This window comes from Saccopteryx leptura, chromosome 1 (assembly GCF_036850995.1).
Source record: "Saccopteryx leptura isolate mSacLep1 chromosome 1, mSacLep1_pri_phased_curated, whole genome shotgun sequence".
Taxonomy (NCBI): Eukaryota; Metazoa; Chordata; class Mammalia; order Chiroptera; family Emballonuridae; genus Saccopteryx; species Saccopteryx leptura.
Window position 1 is genome coordinate 163,139,069 of NC_089503.1, and position 23,419 is coordinate 163,162,487.

General features: G+C 59.2%; 2 protein-coding genes and 1 long non-coding RNA gene across 7 annotated transcripts in view; 2 read left to right on the top strand and 1 right to left on the bottom strand.

Annotated features, from left to right (window-relative positions):
- Positions 1 to 215: 215 nt before the first annotated feature.
- LOC136401594 (uncharacterized) lies at positions 216 to 2,231 on the top strand. 2 transcript variants are annotated; one of them, XR_010750628.1, is made up of 4 exons: positions 216 to 368; positions 1,107 to 1,208; positions 1,326 to 1,387; positions 2,219 to 2,231. It is a non-coding gene; the product is annotated as an uncharacterized lncRNA (long non-coding RNA). The 2 variants fall into 2 exon arrangements; XR_010750622.1 differs by having other exon boundaries at positions 2,215 to 2,225.
- A 511-nt stretch (positions 2,232 to 2,742) lies between these two features.
- TNNT2 (troponin T2, cardiac type) lies at positions 2,743 to 9,670 on the top strand. 3 transcript variants are annotated; one of them, XM_066379839.1, is made up of 13 exons: positions 2,743 to 2,870; positions 3,562 to 3,645; positions 4,046 to 4,081; positions 4,738 to 4,771; positions 5,162 to 5,222; positions 5,397 to 5,513; positions 6,255 to 6,332; positions 6,604 to 6,714; positions 7,441 to 7,449; positions 7,754 to 7,863; positions 8,294 to 8,384; positions 9,182 to 9,222; positions 9,441 to 9,670. In XM_066379839.1, the coding sequence occupies exons 2-13, from the start codon at positions 3,576 to 3,578 to the stop codon at positions 9,484 to 9,486; spliced, it is 804 nt and encodes a 267-aa protein (XP_066235936.1). In that variant the 5' UTR covers positions 2,743 to 2,870; positions 3,562 to 3,575; the 3' UTR covers positions 9,487 to 9,670. The 3 variants fall into 3 exon arrangements, with proteins under 3 accessions (XP_066235936.1, XP_066235935.1, XP_066235938.1); XM_066379838.1 differs by lacking the exon at positions 7,441 to 7,449 and having other exon boundaries at positions 6,604 to 6,729; positions 7,760 to 7,863; XM_066379841.1 differs by lacking the exon at positions 7,441 to 7,449.
- A 3,456-nt stretch (positions 9,671 to 13,126) lies between these two features.
- Positions 13,127 to 23,419, bottom strand: part of PKP1 (plakophilin 1) — a 37,181-nt gene continuing 26,888 nt past the window's right edge. The window contains exons 7-14 of one of the 2 annotated variants that reach the window (XM_066379837.1): positions 22,708 to 22,822; positions 21,835 to 21,990; positions 20,994 to 21,170; positions 20,126 to 20,279; positions 19,635 to 19,818; positions 19,065 to 19,149; positions 18,624 to 18,729; positions 13,127 to 13,327 (exon numbers count right to left, since the gene is read on the bottom strand). In XM_066379837.1, the coding sequence (XP_066235934.1) occupies positions 18,655 to 18,729; positions 19,065 to 19,149; positions 19,635 to 19,818; positions 20,126 to 20,279; positions 20,994 to 21,170; positions 21,835 to 21,990; positions 22,708 to 22,822 (946 nt within the window). In that variant the 3' untranslated portion in view covers positions 13,127 to 13,327; positions 18,624 to 18,654. Of the gene's footprint in view, positions 13,328 to 15,405; positions 17,482 to 18,623; positions 18,730 to 19,064; positions 19,150 to 19,634; positions 19,819 to 20,125; positions 20,280 to 20,993; positions 21,171 to 21,834; positions 21,991 to 22,707; positions 22,823 to 23,419 lie in introns of those variants that run through there. The other variant, XM_066379836.1, reaches the window with a different exon arrangement.

The following is a 23,419-nucleotide window of genomic DNA, read 5'->3' on the forward strand; positions in this document are numbered from 1 at the left end:
ATCAGAATTGTCAAGAAGGACAACTGGCTTCTGTTACATGCCTGTTCCCCTCTGTCCCCTGCATATCTGTCCTGGTTTTAAATAGCTTATCGGAGCAGCTGGACCACTACATGGGCTTATATGGTGAGTAGTACACATTCCATCGGCCCTGTCCCGGGCACCTGCCAACATAGCCGCCAACACTCCCCACCCCTGGGTCATATCGGCCCCCCCCCTGCCCCCGCACATCCGCACATCCCTCCCACTGCAGGGCTCGGCTCACAAGGGCCCAGCCTGTGTGCCTGCTTAAAGCCTGGTCCACCCCCCGCCCTCACCCAGTCCCAGGCTGAGCGGGTACCTCTCTCTCTGTCGGCAGCTCCTGTCTGGAGGTAAGACTCGGGGGAGATGTTAGAGGGGGGAGCAGAGGGGGGAGGGATGGGGGACTTGCATCCTGGCACCTTCGTCCAAACTCTGCCTGCACCGTCCATCTTGAGAGACGTCGGCATCAACAGAGGTCCGTGTTCCCTCTGCGAGGAGGCCATGCTTTGGAGGAGGCAATAGAGGGGAGAACCCTCTGTTCAAAATTAGAGCTTCAGGTCTGAGTCCCAAGTCTGCCACGAAAGACATCTTAGTTGGGGAGATTTGGGGAACTGACTCCTGGGCCTTGGTTTCCTCATCGGTAGGATGGACAAGATCACAGCAGTCACAGCAGTTCTGGGGTCCAGTTCTCTCTCCAAGGATGCGGAGACTGCCCTGGAAGCCTTGAGAGGGACCGCAGTCCCGAGGCAAGGGACCCGGGGGGCCTGTTCCGACAGACAAGTTCATCTGAGCTACCAGACCCAGCACCTTCCCCTCCCCCAGAGCTGGGCTGGGAGGTCCTTTCAGGGGGTGTGAGCTCAGCTCATGGGGTTAAAAGGTTACCCCTGAGTCAAGCTCCACCGCAATGCCCCACCCAATATACACACCTGCAGAGAGATATTCCCTTGACTTCCAGCGTCTCCCAGGCAGGCGGAGAAAATATGTGGGGAAGGGGTTGCCCGGAGTGTCAGGAATGTCTAGCATATTCCAGGCCTGGCACAAATGGGCCCCCGACTTCCTGAGCCCCTCCTCTGACCCGAATCTCCTAGGGAGAGCCCTCTTCTGGGGCTGAAGAGACACCTGTAAGGATCAAGAGTCCCCTGCCCCTCCCTTCTGCTCCCAGCTCCCCCCCTTCCCTCCTGGAGCTCAAGGTGGGCGGACAGTTGCAGCCTCAGGATTGTGGGGGACCAGGGCTGAGGGACGGGCTGCACACCTCAGAAGCTCAGACTTTCTGTGAGACTAGAACTTGAAGCTCATCTATTTTGCAGACAGGTCTGCTGAGGCCCAGAGAGGCTGAGTGATCTCATAAAGGTGACATAGCAAAGGCTAGGTATTTAGAACCCAGACTTTTGTCCCTGTGGCCAGTACACTTTCTGTGGTCTGTTGTGTTTGCTTTAGTCCCCAAGAAAGATGACTCTGATGACTGGAAAGCAATTTGTGGACGTGGGTGGGGTGTGGGTGGGAGGGACAAATGCTTTGGGCCATTGTCGCACCTGCTTCTCCCATTGTGGAGTCCCCTGTCCCTGCCCTTCATCCCTTTGGGCAACTGGCCCGGCTGTATCCTCGTCTGAGAGTCCTCCCCTGCCCTCTGGGGGCTGGCATGCTATTTTAGGGAGCTGGGTGGTGCTCCTAGAAACAGGGAGAGGGCTCCACAGAGCTCCCTCCTCCTCCGTACCCCAGGGTCAGGGACTCTGAGCCAGTGGGAGGCAGGGCAGGAGAGGAGGGAGGACTCCAGACACCCTGTGCCCTGGGCCTGCCATGCACAACAGCCCTGAGTAACGTCTGCTGCCTCCCCGAGGTGACACTCCTCCGGGCTCAGGGAGTGGATTCCCCAGTTCTCAGCCAGCAGCTCTGCCTGTTCCCCTAGGGCCCGAGCAGTGCTCCTCGGGCCTCAGACTCCCCACCTGACCCCAGGGTCTCTTCTCTGATGGGGACCCAAGCTTTTGTAGGAAGTAAGGTAGCTTCCTTCTGCACTCTGCCCCATTCCCCGGGTGATAACATTTGTGCAACTCTGTCACAAGCTGTAATTAGGATGCGGACATTGTTGCAGCCATGCTCTTAGCCACACGTGTCCCAGGACTGACAAGGGGCCTGAGCTGAGGAGGTGAGGAGGCCGGGTCCCCTTCTGCCCACACTGACGTCTTTCTCTTTCTGGAGGGAGAGCGGAGACCATGTCTGACACAGAAGAGGTGGCAGAGGAGTACGAGGGGTGAGTGTTGGCACGTCCTGCCCCCCAATCCTTGTGCTGTACTCTCTCTCTTGGAGCAGAAGCGTCAAAGGGTGGGGCTCTGCCTCTTCTGGGGACTTGAAGAGAGACAACCCTCTTTATTTCCACCCCTGTGCCTCCCGGCTTTGGTCCCAGGCCAACCACAGGCTCAGGGACCTTCTGAGTTCAGCTAGGGGGCTGGTTGCTGCATCTCCTGAACACACATCCAGAGAGGTTCAGGGACAATTCCAAAGTCACAGAGCTGATCCTGCATCACATAACCCAAGTCAGAGCTCAGGGCTATCACTCTCTTAAGCAGGGAGGGAAGAGAAAGTGGGGTCAGCTTTGAGTAAAGGCCAGCGTGAGTATATTTGGGTGTGCACAAATGTGTGAGTGTGTCAGGATGTGAGCAAAGGGGTGAGTGTGTGAGGGTGTGTGCATGTTTGCACGTGTCCAACAGCATCTCATTCTGCCCTGCAGGGAGCAAGAAGGTAAGCACACACCTGTATGCTTATTCGGATGAAGGACAGCCTGGTTTGAATCTGACCCCGCTCTTGTCTCCTTTCTTGCGGTGGTGACCTTCTCTGAGCAGAGGAAACTGCGAAAGGTACTGAGCGTGGGCTGACGGAGGGAGGTGGGAGAAACCCCGGGAGCCCTGGGCAGCCAGCTCTCAGTCCCCATCCCTCATGCTCAGCTGAGCAAAGCTCCTCCCACACCCTTGGCTCCCACAGATCAGCTGTGACCTTGGGGGCTTAGGTTCAGGGCAGAAGGGTTAAACCCATCTACTGTTCACCACCATTTTGTTCAAACAGAATCATCCCTTTGTCCTATCCATTATTTTTGCGCGCTGTGTGTGTGTGTGTGTGTGTGTGTGTGTATTTTACCATGGAAAGTTTTAAATGCATGTAAAAATAGCAAAAATAAAATGATACCCCCTCCATGTTGGGACAGGCCCAACATACTCCTGCCCCAGACGTCCAGCCCCTCAGAGAGACCTCGTCCCAGTTCCCAGACTCCAGATTCCATGGCCAAGCCCTCTGCTGGTTTGCGTAGGCTCAGCAGACTTCCCTGCAGGGAGAAGAGGTTTAAGGCTGTGAGCCACTTGGCTGTGTCCTATCGCAGGGATGCAGCTGGCCAGCCGGAGTGAATGCTTGTATTGTGTCCAACCAATGCTATCCACAGAAACCCCTGGGTCAGAGTTTGCCAACTCCTGGTGTGCTGACCCCTGTGCCCAGCCCTCTGGTCCCGGGAGCTGCCCAGAGCATAGGAGGGGTGTTCACTGTCTGTCCCTTCTCCAGAGCAGGAGGAGGCCATGGAGGAGGAGGCCGTGGAGGAGGAGGCAGTGGAAGAGGAGGCTGAGGCTGAGGAGACCAATGCAGACGGTGGGGTTCTGGGGAGGGTGGTGGGGTGCAGCGGGGGGGGGGGCTGTGCATCCTGCCAGCCTGGGGCAGAGCCCCACAGCTATTCCTATGGGTGGGAGACATGCTCCCAGATACACCTCCAACAAGTGCAGCTGTGCATCCTGTCCAGGCTGGGACTCAACGGTCAACTGTTCATCGAGGAACCGTGACCTCCAGCTCTGTGTTGGGCAGAGTCCAGGCCCAGGGCATGTGTGTGCGTGTGCATGTGTATGTATGCGTGTGCATGTGACAGACAGCTCTATAACCCCAGAAACTAGCAGGGCACACCTGGGGCATGTCCTGTCTATGGAGGCTCTTGGCTGGGGGGGACCTGAGCTTAGAGCCAGGACCTTTATTAATTAATTTCTCACGTTCTCTTCAGAAGACAAACAAGAAGAGGGAGTTAAAGAGGCTGAAGGTGAGGTCTGGTGGGCACCAGGAGAGAGTTGTGGGGTGGCGAAGGAACCCCTCTTAGCCGCTTTGGGAGAGACGGCTCACAGGGAGGTGGGAGAGAAGGGGTTTGGGGGACAGGACAGACTTGGTGAACATGCAGGTCTGGGATGTTGGGCTTTACCCCTTTGCCCCTCCTCATGCCAAAGAAGCTGACTGGTGCCGCCCAGTGGGAGAGGGGATCAAGGTCCAGGTCCTCACTCTGGGCAAGGCTCCCAGAAGCTGCCTCCACACATGAGGTTCTTGGAGCTCAGGCAGAATCACTCACAGGGTGCAGGGTCTGTAGGGTACAATCCCAAGCATAGCCCATCCGTGTGGTGGGTCACTGCTGTGGTCAAAGTCACGTCTCTGGAGGGGAGGAGCAGCCAGCTGGGGTTTAGAATCCTGTCCTCAGGAAGTCCAGGGAAGCAGCAACCTGGGAGGCACTATGAGAGGGTGTGCGGGGCTGGCCACCCCTGCGGCCTTGATTCCGGTGGGTGCTGCTGGAACCAGGGGTTCCAGGGCTGGCAGGGACTCTGTGCAGATGGGGAAACGGAGGCCCACAGTACTCAGCTCATCTGGATGGGGCTGGGACCACATGCAGGGCCTCCTGACCCTGTGGCTGAATGCTTCTCTCCTCTTCAGACGGCCCAGTGCAGGACTCCAAACCCAAACCCAGGTGAGTGGACATACCTGCGCAGAGGCCCTGGGAGCAGAGAGCCAGCCAGGGAGAGTGGCATAGTGGGCATGGGCCGGGGTGTGGCAGGCACACTCACAGGGCACAGACCGAGCCCAGACACCCCAGCTCTGTCACTTGTCCTCCCTGGGCACCTGTGGGTACAAGCCCCACACAGACTTGTGGGCAGAAGGGGAGACTGAGGACCAGAGATTCCTGGGGTTCAGTGTGGGGACAGGAGGAAATGACACGCAAAAGCTGTGACTGCTCCCGTGTGCCGAGCAAGTGTGGGGACACCTGCTGCGAGGCAGAGGTGGCCGTGCCCCACAGGAAGCAGGGCTCTGCCTGGCCCAGGCGGGTTGGCACGCGTGGCCCCCTTATTCTTTCTGGCAGGCCATTCATGCCCAACCTGGTGCCCCCCAAGATCCCTGACGGAGAGAGAGTGGACTTTGATGTGAGTGGGGGCCGTGGGGAGGGCAGGCCTGGGCTGGCGTGGTCACCAGGGCCCCTGATAAGGGAGACCTTGTGACCCATGGACTGGGTGGTGGCAGAGGAGGGCAGTGTGTGCCTGCCTGTCCCTCCCCTGCACTGGTGGGGGTGTGGCCTCTGAGCCCAGTGCCCACCACAGGACATCCACCGGAAGCGCATGGAGAAGGACCTGAACGAGCTGCAGACACTGATTGAGGCTCACTTTGAGAACCGCAAGAAGGAGGAGGAGGAGCTTGTCTCCCTCAAAGACAGAATTGTAGGTGCCCCTCCCTGTCCTTACCTCCTCCAGACAGCCCTCCCTGAAGCCCCTCACCCTGCTGGAAGTGGGCTCTCCACCAGGATGTCCACACTGTGGTTTCTTGGGGCCGATCTCCTGCTCCCCAGTAGTCTGTACACTCCTTGAGGGCTGGAGCTGAGGGCAGCCAGGCCCTGGCTTTAGGATGACTGGTCAATGCCTGTTGTCCTGCCCCTGCCTCCCTTGCATTGGGCACAGTTCCCTCACTATGAAGGGGAGGGAAGGTGACTCTAGAATCCCATAGCGGTATACTGTGGAGTGCGGAAGTATTTTGATTGTTATTATTTTCATGCACCAACATGCTGCAGCTGGCCCCTGGGGGCCTGGGCATCCATCTGAGCTCAGAACAGGGGCCAGGGCAGGGCAGGGCAGGGTATCACTCACTCATGAGGAACAGAGAAGCCTGCCTGACATGTTTCAAATCAGCAAGGCCCATCCCACAATGAGGGACGTTCGGCCGGAGTCCACTGCAGGCAGTGGGCATGGCCCAGCCTTATGTAGGCAGGACACCCCTGTGTGCTCCCCACCTGTCCAGAGGGTGGCCTGCCTGTGTCCCTGCATCCCTGCCTCAGACACAGGAGGGAAGTCCCCTGTGGGCTCCTGTGCTACCTCTCTGCCTGGTTGGTCCCTGTCCCTCTGGCGACCAGTCCCCCCCCCCCCCCCCCCCACACACACACCGGGCGGCTGGGCCTCTCTCTGCAGGAGAAGCGGCGGGCAGAGCGGGCCGAGCAGCAGCGCATCCGGAGCGAGCGTGAGAAGGAGCGGCAGAACCGCCTGGCGGTGAGTGACCCCTGGCCCAGGGGGTCCCCCACTGGCGGGTGAAGGTCCCACCACCCTCTCCGTGTGACAGCAGGTGATGGGGCCTCCGCTCAGGACTCAGGGCTTCATTTACTCACTCACTCATCCATTCTCCACTAATTCAATAATCAAAAGTCCCTTTGTGGAAGCGTCTATCCAGTGGAGAGAAAGTATAATCTGTCCACCCATAAAGCCCAGAACCAGGGTCCAGCCACTGCCTGTGACCTGCTCCCCCCTCCCCCTGCAACTCCAGGAGGAGCGGGCCCGGCGGGAGGAGGAGGAGAGCCGTCGGCGGGCAGAGGATGAGGCCCGCAAGAAGAAGGCCCTTTCCAACATGATGCACTTTGGAGGCTACATCCAGAAGGTGGATGGGGCAGCGGTGGTCCTGGGGGGCCGAAGGATGGGGGGACCAGGGTCCAGGAGCTTCCCAACTGTTGTGGGTGAGACTGCAGCCTTCTCATGCCAGCCCCCTCACCCTGCTCAGATGCTCAGCCTGACTGCTGAGGTCTGGGCTGTGGACAAAGCTGGGATACCCCTCAGGCACCCCCCTCTGCCCCCTCGGAGGTGGACGCAGCTGGCAAGCCCTGTGCCTGGACTCAGAGCTCTGAGCCCCAGTTTCCTCATTTGTAAAATGGGGTTAACATGGTCTGCCCTCTGCTTTGAGGTCCAGGAGGGCCCACACAGGAAGCACCTATTGTGAGTGAGGTGGCTTATTCCTGGGAGCCCACCTTCAATTCACAACTTCCACACGCTGCCTGCTAGACACCTGTTCCCGCGGGAGGAGGGGGAAGGTCCAGTTGGCTTTGCAGAGTCTCCAGCTTAGAACCAGGCCAGCCTCCCTGCCCCTGTCCCACAGTGACCACGCAGCCAAACCCTTGGCTGGGCCCTGCTACCAGAGCGGCTCAACCCCCCCCCCACCAGCTGCACGTCCTGGTGACCGAGGTCGCCCACAGGGAGCGTCCCAGTCACCTTCTCCTTGTCTCCGTGTCTCTCTCTGCCTTGTCCTCCGCCCCGTGCCTGCCCTCTCTCTGTCTCTGTCGTCTTCTCCGCATTTCTCTCGGGGTCTTTCTGTCATGGTGCCTGAGCTTAGCAGGCGCAGGTGGGTACAGAGCCTCCTCTTAGTTTTGGGGGCTCCTTGGCGGGGAGGATGGTGGCGACCGGGCTGGCTGGGGAGGACGCCTCCTGGGAGGCCGAAGGAGACAGCCAGAAGGACCCTCCTTACCTGTGGCTCCATTTCTCCCGGGAATCCGGGCAGCGCGGGGGCAGTGTTGTGGGGAGAGGATGAGCCCCTGGTCCTTCGCAGCCTTGCCCACTCCCCACTGTGTTTGGGAGGGGGGAGGCTGGGGAACAGGAGGAGATGTCCTCTAGTTAACGCCCTGCCTTCTTCTTGCCACCCCCTCCAGACGGAGCGGAGAAGCGGGAAGAGGCAGACGGAGCGGGAAAAGAAGAAGAAGATCCTGGCTGAGAGGAGGAAGGTGCTGGCCATCGACCACCTGAATGAAGACCAGCTGAGGTGGGGCCCAGGGTGCTGGGACCATGAGCATGCGGACTGGGCAGGCATCGGCCAGGGCGCATTCTCACAGCTACCACAGGGGGGCGCTGTCGCCTTGCACATTGTCCCCAGGGAGCTTTTGGTGGGGCCGGTGTCAGCAGGTGCAGCCAGCTCCCCACCTGGCATTATTGGTGGAGCAGCCTCTCATCTGGCCCGGCTCGCCTGGCCCCGGGCACTCAGGTGGTGGGGAAGGGATTGAACTAGATGCTCAGGGCTAGAGGGCTCCTCCCTCCCCTCCGTGTCCTCAGAACCTTGTACTGAGAACTCAGCACCTGCCCTCTGGGCCCGATGCTGAGCTGGGTGCACAGGGGGACAGGTGGTCTGAGCCCTTGAGGGCTGGGTCAGGAAAGGATGTCCTCAGTCCCTTCTACCCCAACTCTGCCCCGTCCAGGGAGAAGGCCAAGGAACTGTGGCAGAACATCTATGACCTGGAGGCCGAGAAGTTTGACCTGCAGGAGAAGTTCAAGCAGCAGAAATACGAAGTGAGCCAACCCACTGCACCCCTCCCCCCAGTCCAGCTCCTCCTGGTTTGAGTGGGGCCCACCCTGTGGCAGGGTCAGGCCCCTCCCCTCACTCATCATGCCATCCAAGTCACACACCTGCCCAGGTGCCTTGTCCCCACTGGTGCTGAGTGAGGACACATTTCCTTGGTTCCAGCCCTGGGGTCTTCCTCGCTGCTGGCTTGGCAATGATTGGCCCTGAAGGCCTGGAGGCAGCAGCTCAGACACTAGGCCAGGTCAGGGGACAGGGATGCAGGGAGCTAGGCCTCCTGGTGGGGAAGGAGACCTCCCCACAGACACACTGATGTCATTGTGCCTGGTGGGGGTGTAGCCGGGCTTAGCCTCATGCCCACAGCCTTGGCGGGCCCCAGGAGTATAGACACCAGGCAAGAAAATGGCCCAGCCAACACCAGCCCCGTGTTCGTCCCCTTTGCCCACGGGAGCAGCTCGGCCTCCCTCTCAGGGTCCACTGTGCCGCAGCCCCTGACATAGCTCAGGCCCCCATAACACAGGGTCCCCCACTTCCCGTGGCGCTGAGAGAGGCGGTGTCGGTGGGCAGCAGTGAGGTAGACTGTGGAACCACACTGCCTGGGTCGGGTTTCTGGCTCTGCCCCTCATGAGGGTGACACGCAGGCCTCCTCACAGGGTTGTTGTGAGGGTGACAGAGGGGACCTCCCTGCCTCCTCCTCTGCTGCTGTGCTGAACTCCCTTCTCCCTACCCTCACCTGGGAACTGAGCTACGCGAGCTGCTGCATGACTCTCTCTCCCTTCTCTTACAGATCAATGTTCTCCGAAACAGAATCAATGACAATCAGAAAGTGTGAGTCCTCGAGAGTGGTCTTCCCCACCTCCCCCACCTCCTCCCTTCCCTGGCACCCAGGCTTCCTCCTTGAGCCCCTCAGGGCCTCCCTGTCCTGTCCCCCTTGGCCTCTGCCCACTCCAGGCTTCCCCTCTCACTCTGCAGCACCCCACTCCGGGGAGAGCCCCAGCCCTGCCCTCTGTCCCCCACCCCCCAACTGGATCCTGTTTCCCCTGCAGCTCCAAGACCCGCGGGAAGGCCAAAGTCACTGGGCGCTGGAAGTAAAGGCCCAGATCTGCTCCTCACTGCGTCCCCACCCTACATGCCTGCAGCTCCTGGGCCCTCCTGGCACAGGGAGAGGGGGGCAGCTCCTGTCTGGACACCAGGAGGGGCCCAGCTCGATGCTGTTGTGCATGGCTGCACCACAAATGCCCACACTACATCGGTAATAAAGCCACTGCACACCGAATGGCATTTCTGTCCCTTTCCCTTCAGAGATGAGATCCCAGTCCCTTGCCTGGCAGGTAGGGGGCCCCCGGAACAGAGAGCACTCCCTCACCTTGCTGGACCCTGGGAGCCCAGGGTCTCTGGAGGAAAGGGTCCACACTGAGTCCAGAGAGTGCGGGGGAGGAAGTTGGGCCCCTGGCCCAGTCTGTGCCTGGGCAGGACGGGGGTGGCAGGACCCACTCTGGGGCTGGCTCCACCCTTGACTCCCAAGCCAGTTTCTGGAAAGGGTGGGGCAGGCCCCGCCCTGGAGGGGGGGGGCAGCGAGTGTGTCCTCTTTCAGGGACAGGTCCCACTACCAGGCTATCTGATGTCCCAGGCTGGGGCGGGGCTGGCCCAAGAGGAGGGCAGACTGGCTGGAGCCTGTGTCTCTGCCTCTCTGGACCTGGGTCCCCTCTGAGACTCCAGCCATCCTGTCCACTCTGGTGTGAATTGGAGTCAGGTTGCCTCTGCCTCCTACAGACATCTGTCCTGGTTTCTGCTCTGGGTCTGAGGTTCAGGCCATGTGCGAAGGGCCACTCAGCAAGTGCAGAGCTGGGTCTGCACGCCGCCTACGGCTCTCCCCTGCACAGGGACCTTGCTGAGTGAGGAGCCCTCAAGTCCCCCAGAACCCCCACCCCAGCAGCTCAGGGATATGAACCGCTGTCTTCTGCAGACTCGGAAAACCCTGTCTCAACGCCAGGGACCCCACCCGGGCCCTGCGCTCAGGCCCCGGCTGCACCAGCACACCTTCAGCACACCCCGATCCCAAAGTAGGTTCCCTGGGGGGGGGGGGAGGGGTAGGCCCTGGTGGTGCGGATCTGACGGAGGCTTGGGGGCTTGGGCCACTCTTCAGGAACGTGGAGGGCGGGCTGCGAGGTGGTGCGGTTCCCAGGCGGCTCCTGTGCCTTGATTTTGCTGACACAGTGCTGACGAAGGGGGGGTTGGTCAGGAAGACCTGCCGAGCGTAGCGGCCTCGCCCTCTCCTGTCCCCACCCATCCCTGCCCTGCCGGTTCCTGGAGGAGACAAGACACAGGGGTGCAGGAAGGCTGAAGATCAATCAACTTCACTGCTGCTCCGGGGGGTGGGGGTGGGGGTGGGGCGAAGGACAGCAGTTTTCTCCTCTGAACTGGACACAGGGACCCCATATCTGCCACCAACGAGGGCCTGCTGTGCACCCGGCCCTGTGCTGAGTATACGTTCTGCATGTTGCTGGACGACAGCCACGGCAAAACTACAACCTCAGAGGCAACCTCCTTTTCCACATGGGGAAACGGAGGCTCGGAGCAGTGAAGTCACCTCCGAGGTCAGAGTACAGAGTCCTGATGGTTCCAATTACGGTGTTTAAAACCATTCCCATGGTCCACTTTCTACCAAACTAAACCGGGGGTCCGACAGAAACACGCCAAGCGCACTGCATTTAAAGACACGGTGACTGCGTTTTCGCTGATGGGTATTACCAGTAATTGCTGTTGCTGCAATGCAGAGCATGCGGGCCTGCATCCCGTCCATCAGGGCAAAGTGTGAGACTAGTGTTCAGACCAGTCTCCTACAAATCTTGGATCACTCCGCTGGGCAGCCTGGAAGAACATGAGATCCTGCCGCGGGTCCTTCCTTGATTAAATGACCTGCTACTCAAAAAAGCCCCATCCTCATCACCTCCTGGTCCAGAGGGGGTGATTCCTGGGGCAGGGCCCCCACCTGTCCGCCTGCAGAGCGAGGGGGGGCCCTCACACCACTTGCTGAACACACAAGGGACAAAGACACTCTCACTTGGTACATCTTGTACAGGCCTGGAAGATTGTTTGTGGCGGGTGTTGACCAGGAGGGGAAATACGGCAAAGTGGTCACCTAAGAGCGGTCTGAGCCTAGGGTCCAGAAAAGGGACAAGCCTGACTTTCTATGAGAGCAACACAAGCTTGATCGCCAGGGTGTGGACTCACACATCCCACAAATTCAACACATAGCATGTATCTCTTTATTTTTCTATTTTGTTATTGTTCAATTCCAGTGGGTCTCCAAGCTCGCATTATTGTTGGGTGGACGGCATTTAGAGGGCACAGACTCCGCAGCAGACCCAGCGATGGTGCCACCCTGACCCAGTCCATCCCTAAGGCCAGTCTGTGCTGGGCACAAGGGTAGCTGGGGATTGAATACGAGGTGGGAGACAGGGATGGGGTCTTTATAAACGGGATGTGACTGTTGAAAGAAGGAAGGTTCTGGAAGCTTTCCTTGTCCCCTCCCCCTGCCCCCCTTCAGCAGGGCAGGGCCTCCCAGAGTGCAGACCGTTGCCTAGTCCCCACTTCCCGAGGTGAGGAGCTGAGCCCGGTGGTGCGAGTGAGGGGTCTTATGAAGCCCTTTTCCGGTCCCTCTCCTAGGGTCTGTGGGAAAGTTGTCCTCATCAGCTTTGGTTTCGAATCTCCAGTGCTGTTGTGCTGGCGACAGCATCCGCAAGTTGGGGAGAAGGCTGTACCCAGGCCCAATGGCAAGTGTAGAAGAAGGTGTAACCCCCACCCACCCAGTGGAGAGAGAGGGACTTCTGCAAATCCCACACCTGGCCTGGCTTCTGAGGAGAGCTCCAGGCCTTGCCCACCTGGAGAGAAGCTGACCCTGGGCTTGGGTGGGTGATGGGACGGCAGGGCCAGCTCTGACAGCCACGTGCGGGCAGGGTGTCTGTGGTGCCCAGCCTGGCCAGGTGTGGGGTTCTTGGAGGCCCCGGGGATCAGGTAAGCCCGAGAAAGCAGACCGTGAGGGCACTGATGCTCGGAGGGTCACAGGGTATCACACAGAGTGGGAAGGGCCCTAGAACCCCTTGTTTTAGCAGAAAGGACACTGGCTCTGGCCGGCCTGGACGTCCTGACTATTTTATTGAGAATCGCTTGTTGTGGCTTTGGGCTGCTTCCCAGTCAGAGCTGAGTTACCTGACCACATGTTTTTCCCAGAGTTATGGGACCTGTCGCAATGGAGACTCCCATCTTCAGATGCCCACGTATCTGGGTACATTTCCCTGCTCCTAGGGGACCCGGGTCCCTGAGGAGGCTGCTGTTGGGATCCACTCCAGGCCAGGGGCCCCAGCGGTCACAAAGCCCTCACATATTCCCTAAGGAATGGGGGCTCGGAGATGCCAGGAATCAGTGACGTCCAGGCCTGGATGGCCGAGCAGACAGACATGGAGCGGTGCCCATGCCACTGTTCTCAGACCACACCTGGTGCCCGTGTCCCGCCGGGGATCCAGGCCCTAGGAGGGACGGCAGCCACCTGAGACGTGTTAGGGGCAGTGAGAGGGGCATGAACCAGGTCCTCTAAGGAAGAAACCGAGGCAGAGTCTGAATATGAGCGAACGCAGGGGCCCAGGATGGCCGTGTCCAGCTGCTGGGAGAACTGTGGTGGGGAAGGGAGGCTGGACCTACCCTCCACAGCCCCAGGGGGCGAAGATGAGAACCAGAGAGCGGAAACCACGTCTATGGGGCAGGACAGTTCCGAGCTGTCTCTCTTGGGAGGTCCTCAGCGGGCTGCTTGTCCATCTGGGAGGCGGTGGTGACGGACCTTCAGGCTCCTGGGGTCAGTTCTCCATGGGGCCCTTGGCTCCTCTGCCAGAGCCATCTACGACAGCACAGCCCATGGGAACGCCACATTGCACAGCTGGGAAGAATGACATGCGCACAAGTCAGGGCCCGACGGGGCCTCCGCGGGGGAAGTGCGTGGCCCCAGGACACACAGGGCTTTGGCAGGCGGGGCGGGGAAGGGCACACGGGCTGGAGAAACAGCGCAGGACAATGGGTCTACAGGGGCACGCCGTGTTTGAGGACATGCCGGGCTTGGGTGGAGCGTAGGGTGTGAGTGAACAGTGGGAAGAAGAGGAGACAGAAAGGCTGGACGGGTCAGCCCGAGAATTCTCTCTGCAGAAATCAGGGAGCTGGCTCACATTTTTGGGCAAGGAAAAGTGTAAGTCATGTCGGTCTTGTGACAGCTCTGGTGGTGGCACATGCTGGTGGCCAGGGGCGTGGTGGGAGGGGAAACCAGAAGGAGAGGCCAGCCAGGAGGTGCTCACGTCTTGCCAGAGTCGTGCCCAGGCCTGGCGGTGGCCCAGGTTAAGGCAGTGGCAGTGGGCGTGGAGACGAGGTGATATTTTGGAGAGGTCAGAACTTGGTGCCCAGATGGGAAAGAACATCTTGAGGATGAGTTTCCTGCTTGGGTGACTAGGTGAGTGGGCATGGCATTTGCCTTTGTCTTTTGTTTCTCAAAAGCAAACAAACCCAAGTATGTGAGCGCGGCTCCGGCTGGTGTCAAACTTGTGGAGCCCTAAACAAAGACAGGGAGGCCCAGAGAAGGGCAGAGAAGACACTCTGGAACCCTCTCTTGTTGCCTCAGTTTCCCCTGAGTGAGCAGCAGAAGCAAATGCCCCTGCTTTCTAGTAAAGACCCCCCCAACCCCGCCTCCCACCTCCCTTTCTCACACCTGCATCTCTGTGCAACAGGAAGGGCCACACCTGCTTTGTGGCATTGGTAGAAAGATTACAGGTAACCAATGGTGGTCTTGTAAACAAGTGGTCACTCCTCTGCCGGCCTGAACCTGTGCCCCAGCTCAGCGGTCCTCTGGGGCCTAGACTGCAGAAGCGTGATCCAGAGAGATCCAGAGGATGCCTGTGGGCTCAGGGTGCCTGCCCTCCACCCCCCGGCCCAGGAGAGCTGGTCAAAGGCTTCTTCCCAAGCAAGGTATACAGAGCAGGCTTTGAACAGCAACAGGGTCCATCCTGAAGTGATTTTTTATATTAATCACCAGTCAGGAGACATGTGAGTGGTTGACTGAGGATTTGGAACTTTGCAAGTCCTGCTTGGATGGAGGTCCCTGATGCCCCACCATCAGTGGGTCACCAGCTCAGATGTGCCTCCTGGAGGGGCTGCCACTCTCCTTGGGGACATGAGTATTCTCAAACCCAATGGCAGGTGCAGGATGACCAGTCAGGGTATGTGGGGAGTGCCTGCTGGGGTCCCTGACGCTTGTTTCGCCTGGTGGCCCCTGATCTCCACTGTCCCGTATTTTAACCAACCAATCCAGCCGGGCCTGGACTAGGATCCTCACAGCAGCTCCCGTTCTCTGATTTTTGAGAATCAGAATTTTCTCCATATCCGCATGTTGGCACAGAACTCAGTTCCTCCTCTGATGCATCTCCTTCACGTGCCCCCGGGGAGCACGAGCAGCTCAGCCAGCAAATATGGAGTCATGCACGCCATCCCCTGTCTCTTCGGTCCCAAGGCTTTGACATGAGCCGACCGGGCACACTTGGGACCGCAGTTCTGCCACCAACTTGCTATGTGACTGTGGGCACGTCACTTTCTCTGGGTCTTGGTTTCTGTTGTCAAACAATTGGAGCTCCTTTTATTACCCCCTGGAAGTCTGTTTTCCTGCAGGTGCCCTGCCTGGTGGCTTTTCCTTTACAAGCCATGGGACAGGTGCTGGGTGACACATGACAAGCTGGGCACAGGTGCTCCCTCCCCGGGCCTGTCCTTCCTTGTCTGTAAGGTTACGGTGAATGTGGGCCTCGCGGAGCACCTGGGGACCCACTGACACAGAGCCAGTGTATAGGTGGTGGCATCCCTGCCCCTGTGGGTGGCGCTCTCAATCTTTGCTGGGTTCAGGGTCGGGAAGAGGGGACCCTGGGAGGAAGTTGGTGCCCTCCACTGTTCAGCACTGCCCCAAAGAGTCCACCGCTTGAAAAGTTCACAGAAATGCCAGCAATTTATTGATTTCCTCTATTTCCAAAAAAAAGCAAATACATAGCATATCACACAGGCAAACAGAGCCTGGCCAGCACAGAGCTCTCACACAAATATGGAGCAGGGGACCCTCCTCCATCCCCCCGGGGTCAGGGCAGGGACAGGGAGAGCCAGATTGCCCCATGCCCTGCCTCCCTTGGCCCAGATTGGAGTGTCCCATCTGGGGTGTTGACCCTGATGGCCAGGTCGATGTGGGCTTAGGACACTGCGCTGCGTCTCACTCACACAAAGCCCTGCCCCCTGACCCCCTTCTCTAGGACACACATCCTCAGGCCCTTCTCGGTTTTGTTTCTTTCAAAGGGACAGACCCCACTGGCTGGCCTGAGGGGCACGAGAGAGGTTACCAAAATCAGGCCTGGCCTCATTGTCTACTTTTGCCTGGCTGGGACTGTCCTGTCACACTGAGAACCCCCAAAGGCAGGACCCCCATCTCCTCTTTCCTCCAGACAGTATTCCTTGTGAGGACAGGGGTGCGTCCTGAGTGAGAACATGGTCTGATCATTACAGAAACGAATTCCTCTGGGCAGGGCACCACCCCCAAACCCTCTTCTTCCTGGACTTCCTGGTGGGACCGGGCTCACACATGGGCCCCAAGAGGGGCTGGCAAGCCAGGACCTTCGGTCGGGCCCATGGCACCCAGGTTGCCTGGTCACCTGCCTGTCATCACAGGTCTGGCCCCGCTGTCAAATGTCTGAAAAGGCACAGCCTCCGTTCAGAGAGGTGTCTTTCTCTGATTGATGGTAAGGGCAGGGTTGGATTGGGGGTGGTGCGGGGCGGGGGGTGCTGAGGGAGGGAGAGAGGGGCTCCTTACCCTCTTCTAGAGAGGGACAGGGGACAGGCAGTGAGTTCCCACCTGGGATGCCCTGGACACCTGTGTCTGGCTCCATCTACCAGTCACATGAAGGCCTATTTACAGCAAGCTGTCCCCAAGAGGACACTTCCCATCTGAAATGCACACGAGGTTGGGGTCTTAGGGGTAGCTGGAGCCCTGGACAAGGTTCTTTCTGTCACTTCCTCCATGGTTTTCACAAACACAGAGTGGAGATAGGACAGCTGGGACTCAGGGGAAGGTGGGGGCCTCTGGCTGGGACATGAGCTTATCAGTGGCCTGACAGGACATTGCCTTTGCTGGTCCATTGTTTCCTCCCTCCAAGTGTCCTCCACCCCAAACCCTCCCTAACCTGAGCCTCCCAGGCACCCAAGTATGGTAGGATGTGTCTTCCTGTGAATTTCCAATGGCCTCCCCATCCAGCTCCAGCCTGTTCTCCCCCACATAGGAACATGAAGAGCAAACAGCCGTTCCCTGAACAGCTCTTTGGCTCTGAGCACTATTCTGCAGTGGACACACGACCACCTCCCTGGTGAATATAATCAGTTACAGGCTGAGCCCAGTCTGACTGTACACAGCCCAGGAACTTGGCGAGCCCCTCTCTCTGGCCCCTGCACCCTGCCTAGCCCCGTCCTGTGGCTCTGTGGGACGGTGGCATTGTCAGACGACCAGACTTTCCCACAAGATCCACAAACCTTATCACCCCAGCCAACCTCCCTTCCTGTGAAGCTGCCTCCAGACAGGTTGGCCCCTGGGAGATGGTCCCCCTGCTCTGGCACACACATCTTGGGGACTGTGGGCAGTTACCACAAAGCACACACACTTGCCTCCTCACCATCTCTGAGCTGCAGTTCGTGGTTGAGCCCGTAGGCACTCACACACACATGCATGCACATACACACTTACATTATACACACACATATATATATATATACTGGTTCTCAGCAAAAGAAGTATTGACATCAGAAAAAGCCCCCTTAACACAAGAAAGGTTCCCCCCACCCTCCCCAACTCCCATCGCCTGCCAAGGGGGAAAAAAAAAGAGAGAGAGAGAGGAGAATCTAAAAATATTCCCATTCTGCAGTTTTCAGCTGAGTTCTTGGATGCTTTGAACTTTTCCAAATACTGCAGAGGTGTACAGAACACCCCTCCAGCCAGGCCTGAGGGGTCCTCCACGGGTTGTGTCATTTCTGCAAAAGGAGGACCCTCCAGTGAGTGAGGGTTGTGAGGTGCTCCCACGCCAGCCCTGCCCACCGCCCGCAAGCATGCGCACTCCTGTGTGAGACAGTCAGAGGCTCCGTAGAGTCAGAAGCTCTGTTCCCCTCTCCCAACTACCACCACCACCAAGCCCGCTGTCCTGCCGCTATGCTGCCAGCACAGCCCTGAGCACCTAGGCTGCTCATTAAGAATCTGCTGAACTTCAGCCCCTGCTAGTTAGCTCTGTTGGTTAGAGTATCGTCCCAATACACCAAGGTTGCAGGTTTGATCCCCAGTCAGGGCACATACAAGAATCAACCAATGAATGCATAAATAACTAGAACCACAAATCAATATTTCTCTCTCTCTCCCTTCCTCTCTCTCTAAAAATCAATCCACGTTTTTTAAAAAAGTAAAAGAATCTGCTGAATTTAGTTTCCTCTCCTTTGCCATCCTCCCACCAGGACCTCCTCAGCGTTGGGGGGCAGGTGGGTCCAGGGGCTTCATCTCAGGCATCCCTGTTCTCAGTCCTGGCACTGTGCCGGGTTCTACCTCAGGGCTGTCTCTGGTGACCTGTCCATGTCTGTGTCAGGGGCTAGGCATGGTCCGTGGCTTGCCTGTGTCAGGCACGGCATGCCTGTCTACACATGAGCTACCAGGTCAGAGCTGCAGGGGTGGGGCCAGGAGGGTGCGTGTTAGCCCGCGCCCCAGATAACCCTGGGGCTGCAAGCCTTCATCACGAATGGCTCTGAGGTCTTGGTCCACACTAGGGACGTGCAGAGAGAGACTGGAAAGCGGATTATAAATAGGGTCAGAATGTGAGCATGGTGTGTTGTGACCGTGGGGTTCCCCTTCACACCGTTGTCCCTGTGAATGTCACCACCTGGGCTATGCCCACAGCTCTGCCCCACACCCCTGGCTTGCTGATGCTGCAGGGACATCACACATCTGTGATGTTCCAAGATGGGACAGCCTGTGCACCTTGGCCAAGCAGCCTCACAGGCCTTTGTGAGTCGGGCCAGAGGCTGCTTTTGTGTACCAAGAGAACTAGGGCCTGGCCCCTCACTTGGAGGCTGGCTGATGCTGCAGGGGTCCTGGGGGCTCCCCCCCTGGCCTGAGGGTGGCTGATTCTCACCTGCAAGCTGAGCCTGCTTGGCAGCCTCCTCTCAGAACCGGGAGGTGAAGTTCCTGAAGCTGTTGGCCCCGGCTAAGGCTCCCAGCATGTTCCTGTCAAAACCTTGCTGCAGGGGCAGAGACGGCAGAGACACTGTTAAGGGCTTCAGACTGAAGTTAAAGGGGTTCGTCACCCAGCCCAAACCCAGCTTCCCACCCAGAGCACACACCGCGCCCCACGTGAATGGTGGGGCTCTGTCTCGTCCGCCCTGGCACTGTTCTGGATTTCCTCACCCTCCACATGCTCAGCCCTTGCCTAGGTCCCTGAGAGTAGAGACTGTCCGGCACCTGTAACTCGGCTCGAACTCTGTGGGGCCGGCCATCCCGCCCTTCTTGGTCCACAGGGTCCAGGTTCCCACAGGGATAGTGTGGCTGGCCTGCAGGGTTAGGGTGGGGCCCTTACCTGTCTGAGGATGCTCTGCAGCTCCCTGCTGGACCACATTTCAGACAGGAGGAGCCGGGCGGCTTCGGCGGTCTTGGGGGAGGCACTGGGCAAGCAGGAAGTTCATTTGTGGGGGACACTCCTGGAGACAGGCCCTCCTCCTCCTACCCTCCCTCCCTCAGCCCCAGGTCCTGGAGGCACGGGGGCCCTGGGGTGCAGGATGGAGGAGCTGCACTCAGCATTGGGGTGCGCACTCTATACAGCAGGCACAGCCCCATGCTCTGCCACCTGGAGGTACCCCAGGTTCTCCTTGGGGCCACAAGGAGGTTCCAGCCCCCCAGCCCTTGTCCTGGGAGGAGAGAGCTCCACACAGCTGGTTCTGCTGCCTCTGCCTCATGCTGGCCCTCTGAGGACTTGGTGTTCCCTGGGGACCCCTGGACGAGATGGGCACTGCCCGAGGCCTGGATGCTGGATCCTCAGCTCCAAGGCCCTCTGGACAGGAGCCTCACCCGCCTCACATGAGGACTGCCCACTCTGCAGGAAAGGGGCTGCACCGTTGGGCAGCAAGAGGGAACGTGCTTCCCTGCCCACCTGCGGCACAGGTTGATGACGTTGTTGATCATGCCACTGGTGAAGTATTGCTTGGCCATCTGTGGTTGCGAGGCCAAGAGGTTCTTCACGGTGTAGCAGGCCGAGGACAGGATGTCCTCTGAGTTGCTGGTGTTGCCAGTGTGACTGGTGAGGAGCCGGGTCACCTCCGGGAACACTTGGTTCCCTGAGAGAGAAGGTTGGGGGAGGCACGGGGTCAGAGGACCGTGAGAGAGAGGGCTTGAGAGGTCCAAGCGAGGCAGCCCCTCGAGGCTGCATTTTAACCCCCTCTTTTAAGGGCCTCAGAACCCAGCTGGGACCTCAGACACTTGCTGTCATCCCGGGGGACCCGCCCTTTCCGCCTCCAAACTTTCCCTCTGAAATGTTCCCCCAGGGAGCAGGTAGAATGTGACCTCCCAACAGCCTCTGGAAAGCGGGGGTCTGCTGAGTGCTATCTGGTGGAGGGGGGCTGGTCAGGGCTGTGGAGCACTCACCCATTGCTCTGTGCAGCGCTGGCTGGCGGGACATGTTGCTCAGCAGGGAGGCACCGGACCGCACCACATCAGAGTTGCCCGACTGCAAGAGGCGGGCGATTTGTGGCAGCCCTTTTTCCTTGATACCAATCAGCTGGCTCATGGCGCTGGACATCTGGACAGAAGGACTGAGTGAGGAACCAGCCTGTGGCTCCCCAAACCCCATGGAGGAGAGAAGGGGGGTCAGGTGGCCCCACAGAGAGACCTGACACTTTTTCTCCTTCAAGTTGGCCATATAAGCACAGAGAGACGACCATGTGCTCACCTGGCAACTACAGGACACCAGGGGGACCAGGCAGCTCCCCTGTCCTGCTCTGGACCCCACCCTCCAGGTAATGGGAGTATCAGAGATTCACCCCTGTCCATAATGTCCTCTAGTTGGGTTTGGCTTCAAAACCTCTACTAGTTCTGCTATGTCTTCCTCTGGGGCCCGCCCACATCCCAAATCCTCTATCTTCACATCTGTCATTTCAACCAATGGGAGGCCCTCCTGTATAGATACATCCTTCACCCCCAGCCCCCAACCCAGGCAGGAGCCAGCCAGGGGATATGTGGGCACAGAGTTCTACAGAGTCCACTCTGTACCCCCAGGAGTACCCCAGGAGGGCTGGGCTACTTCCTGTTCAGCATTCTCTTCCCAGTGCCCACCCCATGGCTGGCATGTGGCAGACCCTGTTCTTGTTTGCAGAACTAAGCTCTGAGCCTGTATGTATCTGACATGGCTTAGGACAGGCTCGAGGGTGGGGTGGGGGAGCAGGGAGCTATCTGCTCTGAGTTGGAGGCGCAGGGCTGGGGTAGGAGGAGATGTGGGCGGAAGGACTCTCCTCACCAGCCCCTTGCTGGCCGTCAGATTCTGCAGGGCACCCGCACAGGCCTCCAGGGTGGCATCCTTTTTGCTCTTGCCCATGAGGTTCAGGTAGGTCCGGATGGCATCCGAGTGGTACAACCAGCTGCTGCCCTTGGGGTTGGTCTCTTCCTCAGGGAGGGGGCAGTCATAGTTGTTGTTCTGAGGACAAAAGGTAAGTCAGCAGGTCGCCTCTGAGGGGACTGAACCCAAGCATGCTGGCCCCTACACCTCAGAGGCCCGGTTCCTGGATGCGGGGACTAAGGAGACACCTGCCCACATCCCCTTCCCTCCCAGTGGCCACTGCAAGAAAGAGTGAGGGACTGGTCATGGTCCTTGGGGCCATGTCCGAAGATAGAGAGCCTCTCGGTATCTCGGAAGTGTGGCCAGTGGCTAGCCTCGGCCCAAACCTTCTAGTAGTGTGAGGCTTCCTGTCCTCCCAGAGCCAGAGCCAGAGCCCAGGGGTGGGTGGCCCAGGACCGGGATTCCACAATCATGCCCATTCAAGGAAGCCTGCCCCCTGGGCGACAGCACCTCCACTCCTGGGGGACCTGGGGAGGCTTGGGAAGCTGAGGAAACCAGGCCAGAGAGGGATGAGGGTCCTGCCTACCCTGCATCCTCTGGGCCAAGGGAGATGGTGGGGAGACTTGGAGATCTGCAGGGGCTGGAGATTGTGACCAATGGGTGGTCTGAGCTCCGACTGCCCCAATACACAGATCCCTTCCTCTGCAGGAGCACCCTCTGTCCAGATCCTGGAGGGCAGCAGGCTCCAGCGGGCAGAGAGGAAGGGGTGGCCGGGGCCGGGGCGGGGGCGGGGTTCACTCACTATCATCTTATCGCTCTTGTTGCTGAAGCAGCCAGTGGAGGTTTTCTCTGTGTGGGAGTTACGGGTGTTGTACTCCAGCTGGCGGTAGCGCGTAGGCACCTCAGCATCCAGGCGGTAGGAGAGGTTGTGCAGGACGCACATGCAGTTCTCCACGGACTGGGGGCCGAGAGAGCATGCGCCTGAGCCACCGTCACCAGAGCCACCTGGACCTGGGCTCACTGCCTGCCTGCCCCTCCGGCCCTCCCACTGCCGGGACCCTCTCAAGGACCCTTCTTGGAGCTGGATCTGTGTCCGGCCCTGTTGTCTGCTGCCTATATGAGCTGAGGGACCAGGTATGCCGTTCTGAGCCTCAGGCTCCCCAGCTGTAAAATGGGGCTGAAGTCACCCCCTTCTGGGCTATTGGGAAGATGACACTTGTCGGGAGGCCCAGCACCTAGTAGGACAACAGCGAATATGGCCGGTAGCCACATGGGGCTATGGGAAAACACACCCTCTAGGAGCAGCCTTGACATCTGTTGGCTCAAAAGGCACCAAGCCCCATGTCCTCAACAATCCCCTCTTTTCATGGTTGGTCTACAGCCTCCAACACCAAGGTGGTAACCCATGTCACATCCACACGGACAGGAGACCCTACGCCAACCAGGGCTGCTGTTGCTCCCAGAGGTCCACCATTCTCCTCCAGGGACCGGACGGGGCTTTGGGTGGCAGACTTGTCCCCCCGCTGCTAATGGGATGTGCCTTCCAGGGTCCCCAGCTCCTCAGAGCAGAAAGGCAAGATGGCTGGGACTGGGCTGAGCAGCAAGGGGACAGATTCTGTCCCGAGGCCCTGTTGTCACTTCCAAGAGAAGGACCACCTAGGAACACGCTTCTCACCTTGTCATCACAGCGGCTGGCCGCCACGCAGTTCTGGACGTAGGCCATGAGAGCGTCGATGAGCCCCGGGTAGTTTCGCATGGTTTGACGGCCTGCGTCAGCTGAGCTCAAGTTCCTGAGGGAGAGAGAAGAGGGTGATGGGGGACACGCAAGAAGAGGCAGGGGCAGAGGGCATGGTGGATGGGAGGGTGGGCAGGGGGAGCAGAGGATAGGAACGAAGAAGAGCAAGGCCTTAGGGATGATGGGAAGGGGAAGCAGGCAGCACTGGCAGAGGCTGGACGGATCTGGAGGGAGCTCGCATGTCTACCTGCCCACTCAGTCCCCAGCCTAACTTCTGCGAGTGTCGGTGGCTCCAGTGCAGCCGGCTGCCCAGACCCACATCTGCCCTGGGCACCTATACAACGGGGGCTGGAGCTCCTGCCTGTCCTGTCTCCTTCTGGGGCACTGGGGCTGGAGCCAGAGGCCCCGTCCCCATAAAGCTGAGCTCTGCCCCCAGCAGCCTGGGCCCACCCACCCAGGGCAGGGCAGCCCCCCTAGAGCCCACAATGAGTCTGGCTCTCCTTCCCCCAGCCTCTGTTCCCTAGATGCTGGCAAGGGGCAGGCACACAAGCTGAGACACAGGAGCCCCTGCCAATGGCACCCGATTCTGAAGAGCACTCCCAGGACTTGGGAAAGACAAACCCCTTTGAGCAGGTGTGACCCCAGAGGGCTC

What these genes read in the sequence shown, in the direction of transcription:
- TNNT2 (XM_066379838.1), top strand. Translation starts at nt 3,576, where the DNA reads ATGGAGGAGGAGGCCGTGGAGGAGGAGGCAGTGGAAGAGGAGGCTGAG. An exon ending in TGAGGAGACCAATGCAGACG is followed by an intron (nt 3,646 to 4,045) that starts GTGGGGTTCTGG and finishes CGTTCTCTTCAG; the next exon opens with AAGACAAACAAGAAGAGGGA. An exon ending in GGGAGTTAAAGAGGCTGAAG is followed by an intron (nt 4,082 to 4,737) that starts GTGAGGTCTGGT and finishes TCTCCTCTTCAG; the next exon opens with ACGGCCCAGTGCAGGACTCC.